General features: G+C 36.8%; 3 protein-coding genes across 3 annotated transcripts; all 3 read left to right on the plus strand.

Moving 5' to 3' along the window:
• Positions 1-2,959: 2,959 nt before the first annotated feature.
• On the plus strand, positions 2,960-4,097 carry LOC101301717 (basic endochitinase-like). Its single transcript, XM_004306662.1, has one exon. The coding sequence runs from the start codon at positions 2,970-2,972 to the stop codon at positions 3,870-3,872; it is 903 nt and encodes a 300-aa protein (XP_004306710.1). The 5' UTR covers positions 2,960-2,969; the 3' UTR covers positions 3,873-4,097.
• A 4,771-nt stretch (positions 4,098-8,868) lies between these two features.
• On the plus strand, positions 8,869-9,765 carry LOC101302003 (basic endochitinase-like). Its single transcript, XM_004306663.1, has one exon. The coding sequence runs from the start codon at positions 8,869-8,871 to the stop codon at positions 9,763-9,765; it is 897 nt and encodes a 298-aa protein (XP_004306711.1).
• A 1,736-nt stretch (positions 9,766-11,501) lies between these two features.
• On the plus strand, positions 11,502-14,485 carry LOC101302294 (rRNA-processing protein FCF1 homolog). The gene is made up of 9 exons (XM_004306664.1): positions 11,502-11,710; positions 11,807-11,872; positions 11,965-12,070; positions 12,162-12,204; positions 12,413-12,485; positions 12,804-12,891; positions 13,719-13,775; positions 13,853-13,931; positions 14,214-14,485. Exons 1-9 carry the CDS (start codon positions 11,640-11,642, stop codon positions 14,225-14,227), a joined length of 597 nt encoding a protein of 198 aa, XP_004306712.1. The 5' UTR covers positions 11,502-11,639; the 3' UTR covers positions 14,228-14,485.
• Positions 14,486-15,516: the final 1,031 nt, after the last annotated feature.

The raw sequence follows: 15,516 nt of genomic DNA on the forward strand, positions 1-15,516 counted from the left end.
TTCATCAAATTTGAAGATCATTTGAGCTTTCGTAATTGTAATTTACACGAACGGTTCTGTTTGGACAACTTTTGTTCTGTTGATTTATTTAATCTAATTCGGTACTCAAATGATCTTCAAATTTGATGAAACTTTGCAGGAATGATCTACACACTGTGTTTTAGACATTGTACGGTTGAGATGTGGGAATACGACCTGAAAATGAGCGAAATAAGGAGTCCCGCACTTTAATTTCAAATAGAGATCCCTCTCTGGAAGGAAACTGTATATATATATATATATCAGGGCCCTTCTACTAAGGGATCCCTTTTTTTGACATATATGAGGGATCAAACATTAAACCAACTTTTCAATCACATATCAACATCTCCACCGTTCAATATTTAGATGTATATATGTAGATCATTTCTGTAAAATTTCATCCCATTTGATGATCGTTAAGGCTTCGAACTAACTGAAATCAATTGATGGATCAAATCTGCCAAACCTGAACCGTTCATGCCTATAATTTTAATTCGCAGTTTTGAACACCTTAACGATCACCAATTTGGATGAAATTTTGCATAAGTGATCTACATATTAGGACCTAAAAACTGAACGGTTAAGATTGAAAAATGTGATTGAAAAGTAGGTCTAATGCTTGATCCCTCATATATGTCAAAAAAAGGGATCCCTTAGTAGAAGGGCCCTATATATATGACAATTAGTAAAACATTAACATTAAGATTCATCTTGTTCAAGAAAAAAGAAATAAATATTCTTCGAATTAAATTTGAAGAAGCCCTGATCTATACTAATTCACCTTACACTATACTAACCTATTATCTAACAATATATATTTTTTTTCATATTTTCATTTGAAATACATTACATAGTTGGTTTGATGGACATTTTTAAAGAATAAAGACTTAAAGTTACAAAACAATATGTTTTTCATATTTTCATTTGAAATACATTACATAGTTGGTCTAATGGACATTTTTAAAGATATAAAGACTTAAAGTTATTTTACAAGTCTCTATAGGCCCCAGTTTCTATAGTTTTCGTTGAAGTTTTATTGATCTCAATATTTTTTTCAATTTTCAATCGAAAATTTTATTATTGTATTATGATATCAATATTTCAATAATTTTGATATTTTAATCATCGGCATGAACAATATTATTTATTAGTTATTGTTAGAGAAAAAATAAGACTTTTCTCGAATAAAATGAAAAAAGTATATACTTTGACATAAGGGGCCCAACTTTTCTTTTCGCACTGGGCTTTCAATTCTTCAGGACCGGCCCCATAGTTGAAGTTTATTAAGGCACTTGGTAGCAATCTGATCAGAATTTCACATAGGACACTTGGTACAATCCATTCGAAATTTTTCCGATGGTTAACTTTAGGAAGCCATGCTCAGGTCTATGATAATTAGAGACCTGATGGAAGGACCTGATGGAAGGACGAACCTCACTATGCTGCACTCGCTGGATAGTCATCTGATTGCAGCTCAAGTAGTCAAAAAGTGTTCTTTCTACAGCACCACAATGCCTATTTCCTGACCGGAAGCTGAATGTTGCAGTAACTACTGGCCTATATCAGTATATCTGACTATGTTTGGGTTCATTTCTTCGACAACCCACAATGTCATTGTGTAAAATAATATCCAAGCTAGGATGCATTAAACTTGAGCCAAGATTATCGATCTAATTATTGCTAGGTATATGTAAAACTTCAGTTTTTTTTTATCATGGATCATTGCTAGATTTTGCAACGAGAAAGAAAAAAGATAAGCCAGTCAGAAATTCTTTTGTCAAATACCAAACAAATTGACGATTTCGATGAATCTCGATCATACTGAACAAGTCTTGGTCCAGTAATGGGAGCATATACGTAGAAGATCATAAGTTCATAACACGATTGACCTGAAGTCAAGAAACCATGTCCGTATATAAATCATATACCTGTAAAAATTGTTTCAAGTAAACATAACGTACAGATCGATCTTAGATTTTTTAAAGGACAACAAGCTGGGACCTGGGTGATAACTTGGTATAACTTCCGGACAGATTATTGGTGCATGCCACCGGATTCAGAAAAGTTATAACTTGAGCAAGGTAAGTTTCCTAGCAAATACTCGGGCTTGACTTGAAGTCAAGTCAAGCTAGCAAGATGTTGATATTAGTTTGTAAGATTCTTTGGAACAGTAAACTTGACTTTAGCAGGGAAATGAAGGCAATTTACTGATTAAAGTTCAGAAAGCAGAGAAAAACTAACATAAGGCGCGGATCGTTTTACTCTTTCCATATGTAAATGACGGATAATTGTTCAAGTTTCAATTCAAATACCTAACAATATATATTCCATGTTCTCTGCATCTCTCTTTAATTAGCTCTAAAGTACAGATTTCTAGCTGCACGCACCCTGGCCTTGACGGTAGATTAGGAAACAAGTGGCCTAGTGGTAGAGCGTGCAGGTTGAGAGCCCCCAACCCGCGTTTGAATCACAATATTGTCAAAATGGCCAGGTATTGTGGCGTGCGCAATGCACAGTTGAAGCACTTCACAAGCGCTGAGGGGTTAGTTCTTGGATACCCTGATATTGTCAAAAAAAAAAACTAGAATTATGAGTTCTCTATATCAACCTAATTAATTCCCTCCCTCACATATCGGCAAAAAGAAAATCTCTCTCCCAAAAAGTGGTGTCATGTGACTCATGTCGTCTGTTTAGGGCCAACTTGTAGTGAGGTTTAGGACGAGTTTGGAATGCTGTAAAATTATTGCAAGTCACAAAAATTGACCAAGAAAAAAAAAGTCTTTGGATACCACTTGTGTAGCCCGTTCAGCAACGTGTCTACACTGCTCGACCAAGTGACCAACCATGTCGACAAGCTTTATTTCAAGGAAGTTTAACAAATCGGTGAGCTGCAATTGTATGTCTATAAAATCCCACAAAACATATCAAACTCATATCAGAGAACCACTATGGCTGCCTTGATCACCAAGTTTTGTTCTCAAGCTCTCATTATCTTCCTTCTCATTCTCCCTTCCTTGGTTTCCAAGTCATGTGCTGCAAGCATTGTGGTTTACTGGGGTCAAAATGGAGGCGAGGGCACACTAACAGACACATGTGCATCGGGGAGATATGAAATCGTCAACATTGCATTTCTCTCCCAATTTGGCAATGGCCAAACTCCTTTAATCAACCTAGCCGATCACTGTGATCCGGCATCCAATGGCTGCCAACGCTTCAGCAATGAAGTCAGAAACTGCCAAAACCAAGGGATTAAGGTCCTGCTTTCAATTGGTGGTGCCGGTGGGAGCTACACACTATCAGATGAAGATGATGCTAGGCGTGTAGCAGACTACATTTGGAATAACTTCTTAGGAGGACAATCAAACTCGAGGCCTTTAGGTGACGCGGTCTTAGATGGGGTGGATTTCGACATTGAGATGGGTGTACCTCACTATGATGCACTGGCTAGGAAGTTATCCGAGTATAGCACAAGTAGCCGAAAGGTACTCTTATCTGCAGCACCACAATGCCCATTTCCTGACCAGCTCCTCAACGGTGCATTAACTACAGGCCTATTTGATTATGTTTGGGTTCAATTCTACAACAACCCACAATGTGAATATAGCTCTAGTAATTTTGATACCTTCAAGAACTCATGGAACCAATGGAACAACATAGACGCTAGATTCTTCTTTGTCGGGCTTCCAGCTTCGCAGGCAGCTGCTGGCAGTGGGTATGTGCCTTCAAATGATATGATAAACCAGGTGTTACCATTTGTTAAGATGTCTGGCAAGTATGGAGGTGTCATGCTCTATGATAGGTTTCAAGATATCCAGACCGGATATAGTACTCAAATCCAAGGCAGTATTTAACTTGAGCCAAGAATATCCATCAGAATAATGACTTACTATATGTAAAATAAAGTCATGGGTATAGCATGCTCTAGCTCTCTTGAACTTAAAGCAGTTTGTAACTTTGTATAATCAAAGCCCCCCTTGTTACCTAGTTATAATCTGCCAATTTGGTACTGTATATGTAATCCAAGCATTATGTAATAAATGGCTTAAAATAAGAAGAATGATAAGTTCTGCTCTTTCATCAGTTTCATTCTATCATAAAGTTAATGCTCATGAAATCTTGAAGTATTGCTTCGATCCTAAGGTTTACATTGCCGAGATCTGAATATGAATTTATGATTCCAAATTTTGAGGCATTTCTACAAGTTCAAATGCTAAAACAACCAATCAAAACAAATACGAGAAGCCAACAACATATATAGCAACTAACAAATATTGAGGCATTTCTACAAATTCATCTTCTCAACCCTAGCCCAGCTCTCTCCCTAGTCCCGTACTGATGCTGCTTTAGAACACCAACTAACAAACCTGTGTTCTCAACCCCCTAAGCCTCCTCCTATTTCGAAGTGATCTCTCTAAGTCTAAGCTTCACTTTTCTAAACTCACGCTCTGAAAGATATTCATGACTTTGAGTGAGGTAGGGGCGTGCATGAATTGGTTCACCAAACTCCCTTCGATCACCAAATCTTATCCTCTTTCGTAACAGCAGACTGATATTATGCCTTCCATCAACAATCAACTTACAGCTAAACCTTTTACCTAATTAAACTAAACTTAAGCTTGCAGTTAAATCTCCATATGATGATATGATTTAATTAATCCCAATAAATTCATTCACAATGAAGTACCATGAGTAACAAATATATAATAATGCCCTGAACTATCTCCTTCCTGTGAACCTCCTACCCTTCTATTTCTAAACTTTCTTTTCTTACACGTCGATTCTTTTCCATTCGATCGGTGTGAGTTGCTCAGGAAAATCATAGGCAAACTAGATTAGGACTAAATAATCGGGACAAAGTAGTGACATGCACGACTTTCTGATGATTCTGATGATGCTAAAAGTGAACATGTACACCAGAGCTGTAAGCCAAAATTCAAGCTCTAATTAAGGATAGCTATTATGTTACAGTCTCTTTAATTTGCTAATATTTTTGGTGCCTGTGCTGTCTAAAGTGACACCGCTGGGAACCTAAACGGAAAAAAAGAAAAGAAAAAGTCATGAGAGCATCGTAGCTATTTCATCAACAACAACTGTCTTAGATAGATCCATATCTAGCAGCTTTCTTTTTAGTTTGATGGTTTCTAAACGTAAATTAGAAGTTGGAAATATGGAACGATCGAATCCCCTACGTACGTCAAGAATACGTTTACAAGAGACTTGTGGAAGTCTACATATATGTCCAGAGAAAATATACATGGGGAATGTGGTTTGGTACTTTGGTTGTCAGAACTCAGAAGTGTTGCAGGAACTGGCCGGAAGTCAAGGAAATAAGGAATTTTCGAAATAAATAAATAAATATGACAAAAAAAAGACCTGTATACCAGTGAGAATTGAATTATAACACTGGTGTTAATCATTCTAATTAGCCATCATTCACCAACAACAAACGACAATGATAGTAGTGACTAAGTAGTGATCATATTGATAGAATTCATAGATTATTGAAAGGAAAATGCAGAAAATGTAAAAAGAAGCAAATACGTACTCTTTGGGGGCTACATTGTGATATAGACTCGATCGATAGATAGAGAATGAGAGTTGCAACAATCACATACAAGGCTTAGAATGTAGAATGACAGAAAATGCCTTTGCGACTAAATTGCTATAAACCTATCATATAGTTAACAGTGATGACTTAACTATCTTCTTCCTCTAATAATTAACCTCATTATCCTTATCTTATACTAAACTTTCTTTTCTTTTGCAATTGTTCTACTTGGTTTAATTCCTCATATATGGTATTCAACTATTCATAGCTAAATGCCTAAATGAGTAAAGAGATTAGGACTAGATAATGGGGATAAAATAACATATCAAAGTTATGATGATAAAAGTAAAATTAGAGTTGAGTTTGAAGTAAACAGCTATTATATATGTTAACTAATCAAAGCGCTGATCTTCTACTGTAATCATGCATCTTTGTGCGGATCTATGCCTATGTCTGAAGTGATGTGGTTGAGGACTAAACACTTCTAAAGTCTCAAGGGTCGAGAGCATCGATCCCAGCTAGTTCATACATGCATGAGGCAACAACTGTTATCGATAGATCCAATATTTCCTAGCTGTATAGAAGTTGAGGCATAACGGCTTGAACTGAAGTCAACAAGACAACAATTTGATTCCATGAAAATTGTGGAAGTTTACATATATGTCTAAACTAAGAAGCTATATATAGAAACCTGAAGTATACGTTGTTCTCATGCTGCGGGAACCCTGAAGTCCAGAAAATGATGCAACTTATTTAGACGGTAAGAACTACAAAGACGTTTTAGGGAGGAAAATATGATCCTATACAGCTAACTAAGTTTATCCAGGACAAGTCTTGGTGCTAAGTGCTAACTTCTTGCATGTTTAACGTTACTATCTAATAAACGTCAGATTCATGGACTTCATGGGGCAAGCATATCAAGTCCTCACGTTTCTGATCGAGTTCATACATGCCTCTTAGATGCAAGTTAATTGTAAGTCATTATAGTTTGAAAATTAAACAATGTGTGTGATATTGAAGCACCAGACACAATATATAATAAGTAAAATAGAGGTTTAAGGGCAGTGTACGGTGTATGGCCTAAACTTTCAAAATGGCCCTCTTATTAGTTTGAGTCTCTCTCGAAGGTAAATGCTCTTAATTGAAATCTTGAACTACAGTTTGATGTCTTAGAATACGTACGTATCTTATTGTTTAGTACTCTCTGTGCATTCTTGTTTGAATTTTATCATCTTATATATACTGTAAATTTTATTCTGTATTTCTGATGCATACAATCTTAAGACATACAACAGTAACAGGTAAACGTACGATCTGATAGCTGGTTAAGAAAATGAAGAAAAAAAACCTCCAAGAAACCATTAGATCGAACAAAGTAAAGGAATCATATATAATTCAAGAAAAAGAAAACAAAAAAAGAAAAGAAAACTTACAGATCTGGTAATGCTTGATTTGTTCTGATCAAATATACTTTGGCAAGAACCGATCGAATTTGATTCAAATGATGCCATCTGCAATTATAAACCAGAAAAATCAATCAATATATTGCAACAAATGAAAGCCTCCTCTTTGCTTTCTCACATGCATTTCTATACCTCTAATAGCTAGCCTCGCCTTGGAGTTTCCACTCGCATGCACCCACTTTATGCTTCCTCTTGAAATTCCTGGACACGAAAGTTGACCAATTTTCTATGAATGTCTTCACCGCCTAGGTGAGTGTCTCCGGCAATTGCCTTCTTCAAAGACACCAGAAGTACTGAACTGTAGACCTGTAAACCATGAGCCATTACCCCGTTACCAAACCCTAAAACCTAATCGTCTAAATCCCTTACCTCTAAACCCTGTATAATTCGATCGCATGTATGTGAATACAAATCCATTTTACTTTTTCTCCATCACACATCTAATTAATCATTTACGAATTACCCAAATACGAAATGCAAACAAAGTAGAAGGATATTAAGAGGTAAAGAGTCAAAGAAATTTCTACATGAACCACGTACCTTCCTTTCAAGGGTACCAAAACTTCATATCACTGAAATCAATTGATACTGGTGACATAGGATCCATAGTACACTGTACATATCCGACTTGTAGAGATTTTGAGCAGAACTTCTCTCGGGTTTAGCCGCCCTACACGCCCAAACTCTTGCTAAACCCTGCCTAATTCTCACCTACGTCGTCATGATGCTGTTTTAGAGTTTAGAATGGGCAGTGAATAAACTAACCTAGCTAGGTTCTCAGTTCTCTTACTCTCTTTAGTGATGCCGTTGTAGAATTGGCACCGATCCAAAGCACATCTCTCTAAAGTCTAGACTCCAGTCACCAAACTCAATATTGTTGGGCCAAAATCACTATTATATTGTAACAGAAGTTATGTTATTTTTTGTTGTATTAGGAAGAAAATTATGTGCAAGATGAAATTTAGTGTCACTGATACTATCTTTCAATGGCAACATGGAAGGAAAGCTGTTAGATATATATAGTAACTTATGGCTTTGCATGAGCATTGTCTTTCCGGTATGTTACTAAATTTGTAAAGTAAATGGAGTAACCAATGACACACTTCTTGCTGAATGGTACTTGTTATAATGCATATGATTGAAAACCCCTGATATTATTTTAGGATGTTTAGGCAATTTAGGGTTTAGGCTTTATGTCCCCCTCTTTGTATTTTGTGGTTTCATTAATGGTTAAGCTATTAAGGCGGTCGCTTAGCCCTTATTCAAAAAAAAAAAAAAAAAAAAAGAAAATTGTGTGCATGCATATGGGTTCCGTCACATATTCCATCTTTCTTTGTTCTTACATATTTCTAGTAACCTGCTTGTGGTTTTGAATTTATATTGACCTTCCAAAACGAACTTCTCAATGACTCAATCTATATATTTCGGAAGCTATTTATGTGAAAGAATACAGAGAAGTCCGAACTCAATACTTAGGGTGTTATCTGTGGAGACAAATTTTGTTACACTAGTGCTAGTTGGCCATTGGGAAATGGCCGGAGATCAACCTCTGCAAAATTCCATGAATAATTGGCTAGTCCTTATCTAAAACTCCCATACTACTTTTTCTGTAGGAAATTATCAGAGTTTGGCAAGAATTCAAGCAGCCAAGTTCACAAAGTTGACTAATAAAAATGAAGAACATACACTAAAAAATTGACTAAGAACTTTGGACAGATTTTTCAGAAACCATGCATGCATATCCAAGTCCATAAATATAGATACTCAAATACCAAATTCATAAGAGAGCAGATATCTTCTCAAGAAAAATAAATACAGAGAGCAAGTATGGCTGCCATGTCCACCAAGTCGTGCTCTCAAGCTCTCACTGTCTTACTAGTAATCCTCCATGTCTTTGTCTCAAACTCTTACGCCGGATCCATTGTAGTTTACTGGGGCCAAAATGAGGGAGAAGGCTCACTCACAGCAGCATGTGACTCAGGAAGATATCGTATCGTAAACATAGCATTCCTCTCACAATATGGCAATGGCCAAACACCTCAGATCAACTTAGCCGGTCATTGCGATCCAAGATCAAGGGGTTGCGTAAACCTGAGCACAGACATAAAACATTGCCAAAGCAAAGGCATCAAGGTCCTCCTTTCCATTGGTGGTGCTGATGGGAACTATGGACTATCATCAGATGCTGATGCCGGGAAAGTAGCAGACTACATATGGAATAACTTCTTGGGAGGGCAATCCAGCTCAAGGCCTCTAGGTGACGCCGTTTTGGACGGGGTAGATTTCGACATTGAGAAAGGCGGATCACACTACGATACACTTGCTAGGAAGTTGTCACAGTATAGCCAAAGAGGGAAGAAAGTGTACTTAGGAGCAGCACCACAGTGCCCATTTCCAGACCAGTTTGTTAATGGTGCATTATCCACTGGCTTATTTGACTATGTTTGGGTTCAATTCTACAACAATCCACAGTGTGAGTTCACTACTAGCAATCCTAATGCCTTCAGGAACTCTTGGAATAAGTGGACTTCATCTATACAAGCCGGTCAATTCTTTGTTGGGCTTCCAGCTTCTAAAGCAGCTGCTGGGGATGGTTATGTGTCTACAGGTGATCTGATCAACCAAGTGTTGCCTTTTGTTAAGAAGTCTGCTAAGTATGGAGGTATCATGCTCTATGATAGGTTTGAAGATATTAAGACTGGTTACAGTTCTAAAGTTATAGGCAGTGTTTAATCCAAGTCATGATGACTATATATGAAATGGTGTTACAATAAGTAAAATAAAAGTCTCAAGTTGGCTTAGTAATATTCTAATGGTTTAAACCGTTTGAATAAGTTGTATGATCCTAATTACTATCAGTACTTAAGTATAGACGATCTTTAGAATGAGAGAATAATGTTTTGTATGCAGTAATTTTTTATACTGAAATGTGAAATTACTGCTCTAATGAAGGTCTAAACCCAATTAGTTTTGCTGCCTAATATACATGTTCTGTTATAGAATCATAAAACAGTAAAAGTGTTTGGTTAAAGCTGTTATAGAATCTCCTCAAACTTTTAGACCATAAGGAATAGGGATATTTTATCAGTGTTCTAACTTCTAAAACTGGAACATTCACATCTGATGAAGACCAACATACGCCCAGCTGCGTCAGTTACAGGGAAAACTGAAGATTCATTTGGACGAGTACTCGTGTGTCTGAGGATGAAGCTGCAGGCTGAAAGCTCCTCCTCTCGCTTGAGTACTTGACCTTCACGTGCACCATCGCATCCTTCAACTCATACAAATCTAGAAGTTCTCTGGCCTAGTTGAAGAAGCCAGGTAAAAGTCCAAATATACTTATCCAAATTAAACCTTCACTACAAAAACTAGCAATACATGTCCAGATCCGTACACACCATCTCCCTTGGATTATATATTGGTACATAATGATTCAAAACGTAAACAATAGTTACTAATGGATTATGACACGATGAGAAGTAGTGATTATCCCCAAGGCAATGCTATTTTCTGTCTGGCCTAGAACAGACAAGTTCTATTGGGAGCAAAATTCATGTAGCCTCATTGGCCTCAAAACCTCAAAACGAACATAAAGATCATAGGGTTGTGTTCTTTCCTTCCAAAACATAGGGCTTATTCTTCTTCTGGGCATAGTAAAGAATTGCAGCATATATATTTATCCTATTTCCTTTTTATTGCTAATCAAACCAACTGCATAACTGAACTTAGCACTGTATGTTTGCTGGGTTTCAAGCTTTCATTGTGTGGATGTTAGCTAAAGAAATCATAGCTCTTTTCAGTGTCAATATAACAATGATGAGATTGTCTTTTTTCGTAGGACATAAAACCCTGAATTGCTCACATGCACTTTCTTGAATTTGAAGGCTATACAGAACAAGGTTTACTCATGATTCAGTCCATATATAGTACACAATCTTACTACCTTTTTGGTTCCACATTTAGCTTTGCTTTTGGAATCCTTTTTATAGAACGATTTTTTCGAATCGAAAACCTTTATGTTAATGGATCCTTCCAATTCAAGAAAATATTCACTTTGCCTGGTGATGTTCCATCCGAAGAAGATGCCTGAACCTTTTTCCTTCAAGCAAATTGTAATCCACATTTGGTGGTTTTCACAATTTTACTAGTTCAAATTTATCACAGTTATATATGTACTTATGTTCTCCTTCTAATGTTTCATGATATGATTTGATTTTGAGAATCATTCATACTTGAGGTTTCGTTAGAGTTCTCCTAGAGCAAGTGTCTAAAAATAGAAGATTTTTAAGTGGGCCGACCAGCCTGCTTAGGCCCAACCAGCATAAGTACCGCCTAGCCCGACACGAACTCCACCTAGCCCGCATTGGCCCAGTCCGCCTATGCGACCCACTAATTCTATTAGACTAAGATGAAAAGTCATTATTACCCCCATAATTCAGTTTATTTAAGGATACGCACCCGGCCGTATCGGACGCGAATCGGTCTTCTCCATCCTCTCTCTCTGGTCTTTACTAGGGTTTATCTAACACAGAGAACAAAAGGGTTTTAGGGTCTTGCTCCAGAACCCGAATTGTTCATCTTGGTTTGCTCTGTGATCCAAAAGAGAGATGGGGAAGGCAAAGAAAGGCCCCAAATTCGCAGTCATGAAGAAGGTGGTCACCAAAAAAGCCATCAAAAAGTAAACCCTTTCATTCTTACTTGTGTTTAGTTCTTCCACTTTTGTGCTTAAAGACTAATAATTTCATCTGTTCTTCGCTCTGGGTGTTGGTTTCAGTTACAAAGAGGAGGTCTTGAATCCAAAGAAGAAGGATATCAGCAAAGAAAAGCTGCCCAGAAATGTGTAAGCTTTTGTTTATCAAGTTTTGGCAGATTTTGTTTGAATTTGACGATTTTGTTTTGTTGGGTTTTACATTTTGTGTTTTTGTAATATAGGCCGAATGTTCCTTCGGCTTTGTTCTTTGAGTACAACACTGCTTTGGGGCCGCCTTACCGGGTTTTGGTTGATACCAACTTCATCAATTTCTCTATCCAGAACAAGGCGAGTGTCTAATTGTTATATGCATGAGATACTGCGTGCTAAAATTTCTATATTGGGTCAAATTTGATTGTTTTTGTTTCGGTTTCCGCAGTTGGATTTGGAGAAGGGGATGATGGACTGCCTCTATGCAAAGTGTGAGTCTTAAGAGTTATTCACTTGTGTTATTGTTTAGTGTTTATTAGGAATTGGTTTTGAATGTTAGAGTTTTATGACAAGAATGATTCAGAGGAATTTGTGAGTTTATTATAGTCACTAAAACTTTTGATAGAGAATGAAGGGGGATGTTCCATTTTGCTTTTGTTTATTGTTCACTAATGGTTTATCTGTCTTTTGAATTTACAGGCACTCCTTGTATCACAGACTGTGTAATGGCAGAGCTTGAGAAGTTGGGTCAGAAATATCGTGTAGCTCTGAGGTAAATCCTATGTTTTCTACAAGTTGTTTTCATGAGCAAAAGGGTACGAATTTGAATATTTGTTATGCATGAGCTGCACTGCTCTCCTATTTCATTCCTTTCAATCAGTTTCTTCCACCTTCTTTTCACTAGTTAGGTTTATTTGATTGTGCTAAATTTCTGTAATAGCTTATATATTATATCATTGCACACTACTTGTTCTGAACCAAAGATGAAAAATAAAATGAGACATCTTTGACTTCACTGATTGAGCATTGATACTTTATCTTGTTCAAGTGCCGAGGCTTTCTTTACTAAAATAGTTTTCTATTTTGACAGGATTGCTAAAGATCCCCGTTTTGAGAGACTACTGTGTACTCATAAAGGAACCTATGCTGATGACTGTCTTGTTGAGAGAGTCACCCAGGTATTTAATCCCCTGTAACTGCTCTTTGTTTTCTTGTTTGCCTTTTGGAGTGTTTAGACGTCTGCCCTTGATTTTCTGATAGAGAGTTGCGGGGGTGAAGGCTGTGGCTTTTTAGGTTATCTTCATCTACAATATAATTAAGGTGTTCATATGTAGTATGATCGAAATTGTTAACAATCTGTTGTATGATGATAATAATCGTTAAAGTTTCTGGTTGAAGCGTGCTTCATTTTGTCCATATCAACTTGGCTTGACCTTCTACACATAAGAGGCCAAGATTCTTCTCATTTAGAGATAGTCCTGTTCTCTTTTGCAAATGAAAATTATCCTACGCCATTTTAAGGTTTTTTGTTTACCTGTTTTAAGTAAATATTTAAGGTTCATAAAGCCACAAACATTTTTTCCAGCCCTTATTGGACTAGACAATGCTGTTCTATAATTATAGTTCTGTATGTTAATTGATATTTATAAAAGAAAAAGTGAACACTGGATGTTTGCAGATTTCAGACTGTTGCATCATAGTTATTCACTAATGTGTCTCAACTGTCACAGATCTCCTTCACATTCTTCATGTGCAAATTTAATCAGTTACTTAGACCACAGCATCTAATGTTGGATGGCACATATCATAAACAAAAAGTGGACTTTGAAACAATAATTCATATATCCTAAAATAGTAGTGTATGCTGTTTGATTTCAAAGTTTATTGCAAATACTGGATGTGCATTATCTAGTTGCCTATTCTATATTCTCTTTTGCTTTAGAGTGGTTTTAGTGATTGTCATATTCTAATTTTTAAGGACTGTCATTGACCTTGTTGTGAACAGCATAAATGCTACATTGTCGCTACATGTGATAGAGATTTAAAGCGAAGGATCCGAAAGGTGATACAGTAGTTTGCATTTTGGAACCATGTTATATGACACTAGACCTCTGTGTAAATTGGCTTATTTATGTGCAGATCCCTGGTGTGCCGATCATGTATATCACTCAACACAAGTACTCAATTGAACGGTTGCCTGAAGCAACAATCGGTGGAGGTAAGCTAGACACCTGTGTTACAGAAGTATTGTTAATTGGAGAAAGTGATATTGCTGTTAGGTTTTTGACCAGATAGATGTACTCGTAAAGTTATGGGGTGATGACATTGATGTTACTTCTGAGGCTTGTAAAATGAACCCCAAGATGTAAGGCTGACTATTAAGCGAAACAGAGAGATAACAAAGCTTGCTAGATTTTATTTAACGGGATTCTGCACTTTATTCGGTGTCTTTAAAACTAACTATTAAAAGTCTGATATTTACGTTCTGGTATTTTTGCAGCTCCAAGGTATTGATGATGGGAATCAATCCTCCTGAAGAATGGTTTCTACCTGTGATTCGCATCATATGCTCAGACCAACCAACTATGCCATGGTAGAAAGTTCTTACCAACTTATTGGAACTTTTTTGAGAAGACATGTTAGTGCATATGTATTACTATAGTTGAATCTCCTTGTAGGACTCTGCTAGTTTTAGCTTGATTGTAACTCCAGAGCTATCATCTGTACTGGAACAGCTTATAATTATCAGGTTTCCACATGCAAGAGTAAGGCAGATGTCTTTTTTTCAATCTTTACCCTAAAAGGTGTTTCATTCATCAAACTGCGGAGTCTAAAGTTTTGTTCGGTAACTGGCATTTATTCAAAAACAACAAAAACAAAGAGAGATACTGGGTACTTATTACTGAATAAGTGATTCCCCTCGGAAAGCAGTAGAAACTTACTAAAAATATGTTCATGGATAGCACCCTTTATGAAATGCGGTTGCCCGAAGAAGGAATGATTTTGAAAGACATGATCAACTAGTTATGCCTGTAGTTGGTAATGACCATGTATTGTGAAACTCAGTAACAATCTGCTCATTGTATTTTGAAATACATCATCAACAAGGACAACTTCTCCTGTGAAGTTAAACTGTGATGAGACTCCAGTGACTATTGCCGCAGACTCCAATAGTCGTTAATGATTGGTGCTTCTTTCTTTGTTTGCAAACAAGAGAAGGGAATTTGTACTTGTCAAGCCAAAAACAAACAAAGATGCATTTCCTCGACCATTCCTAAGTTATATGAGAACACAATTTAGCAACGAAAACACGCCAGTGTATACTTGAATAAATTCTTGGGGACACCTGATACACTACTGTTGAGACTGCGGCAGAGAGAGATTCGACCTCTGTCGAAAGACATGTGACAAATCAAATTATCGTGCAGAACTCGCGTCCAATATATTATTAGACTTACCAAAGAAATGAAGTTATTAATTTGATCAACCATACCCTACTACTCATGTCATTTAGCCAAGAACTACAACTAGTACAAACTTCTACACTCATTTCCATGGATAGGATTCTTTCCTTGGCTGCCTCTCATCCTTGTTTCTCCTTGACTTTAAATCCTATCCATTTAGCCAATATCCAAAGGTCTAAAACATGACACCTCAGCAAAAATCCACTAAAACTCATTTAATGACTAATTTAATGAAACATGTCGTTTAGAAGCACGTTAAGCCTCTCTATCTTCTCCTCGTCTTGGCTTTTTTTTTCTTTTTTTTTTTAAAGTCTTCGTCGTCGTGGCTTCTTCATCCCT

Source organism: Fragaria vesca, linkage group LG7 (genome assembly GCF_000184155.1).
Source record: "Fragaria vesca subsp. vesca linkage group LG7, FraVesHawaii_1.0, whole genome shotgun sequence".
In the NCBI taxonomy this organism is placed as follows: Eukaryota; Viridiplantae; Streptophyta; class Magnoliopsida; order Rosales; family Rosaceae; genus Fragaria; species Fragaria vesca.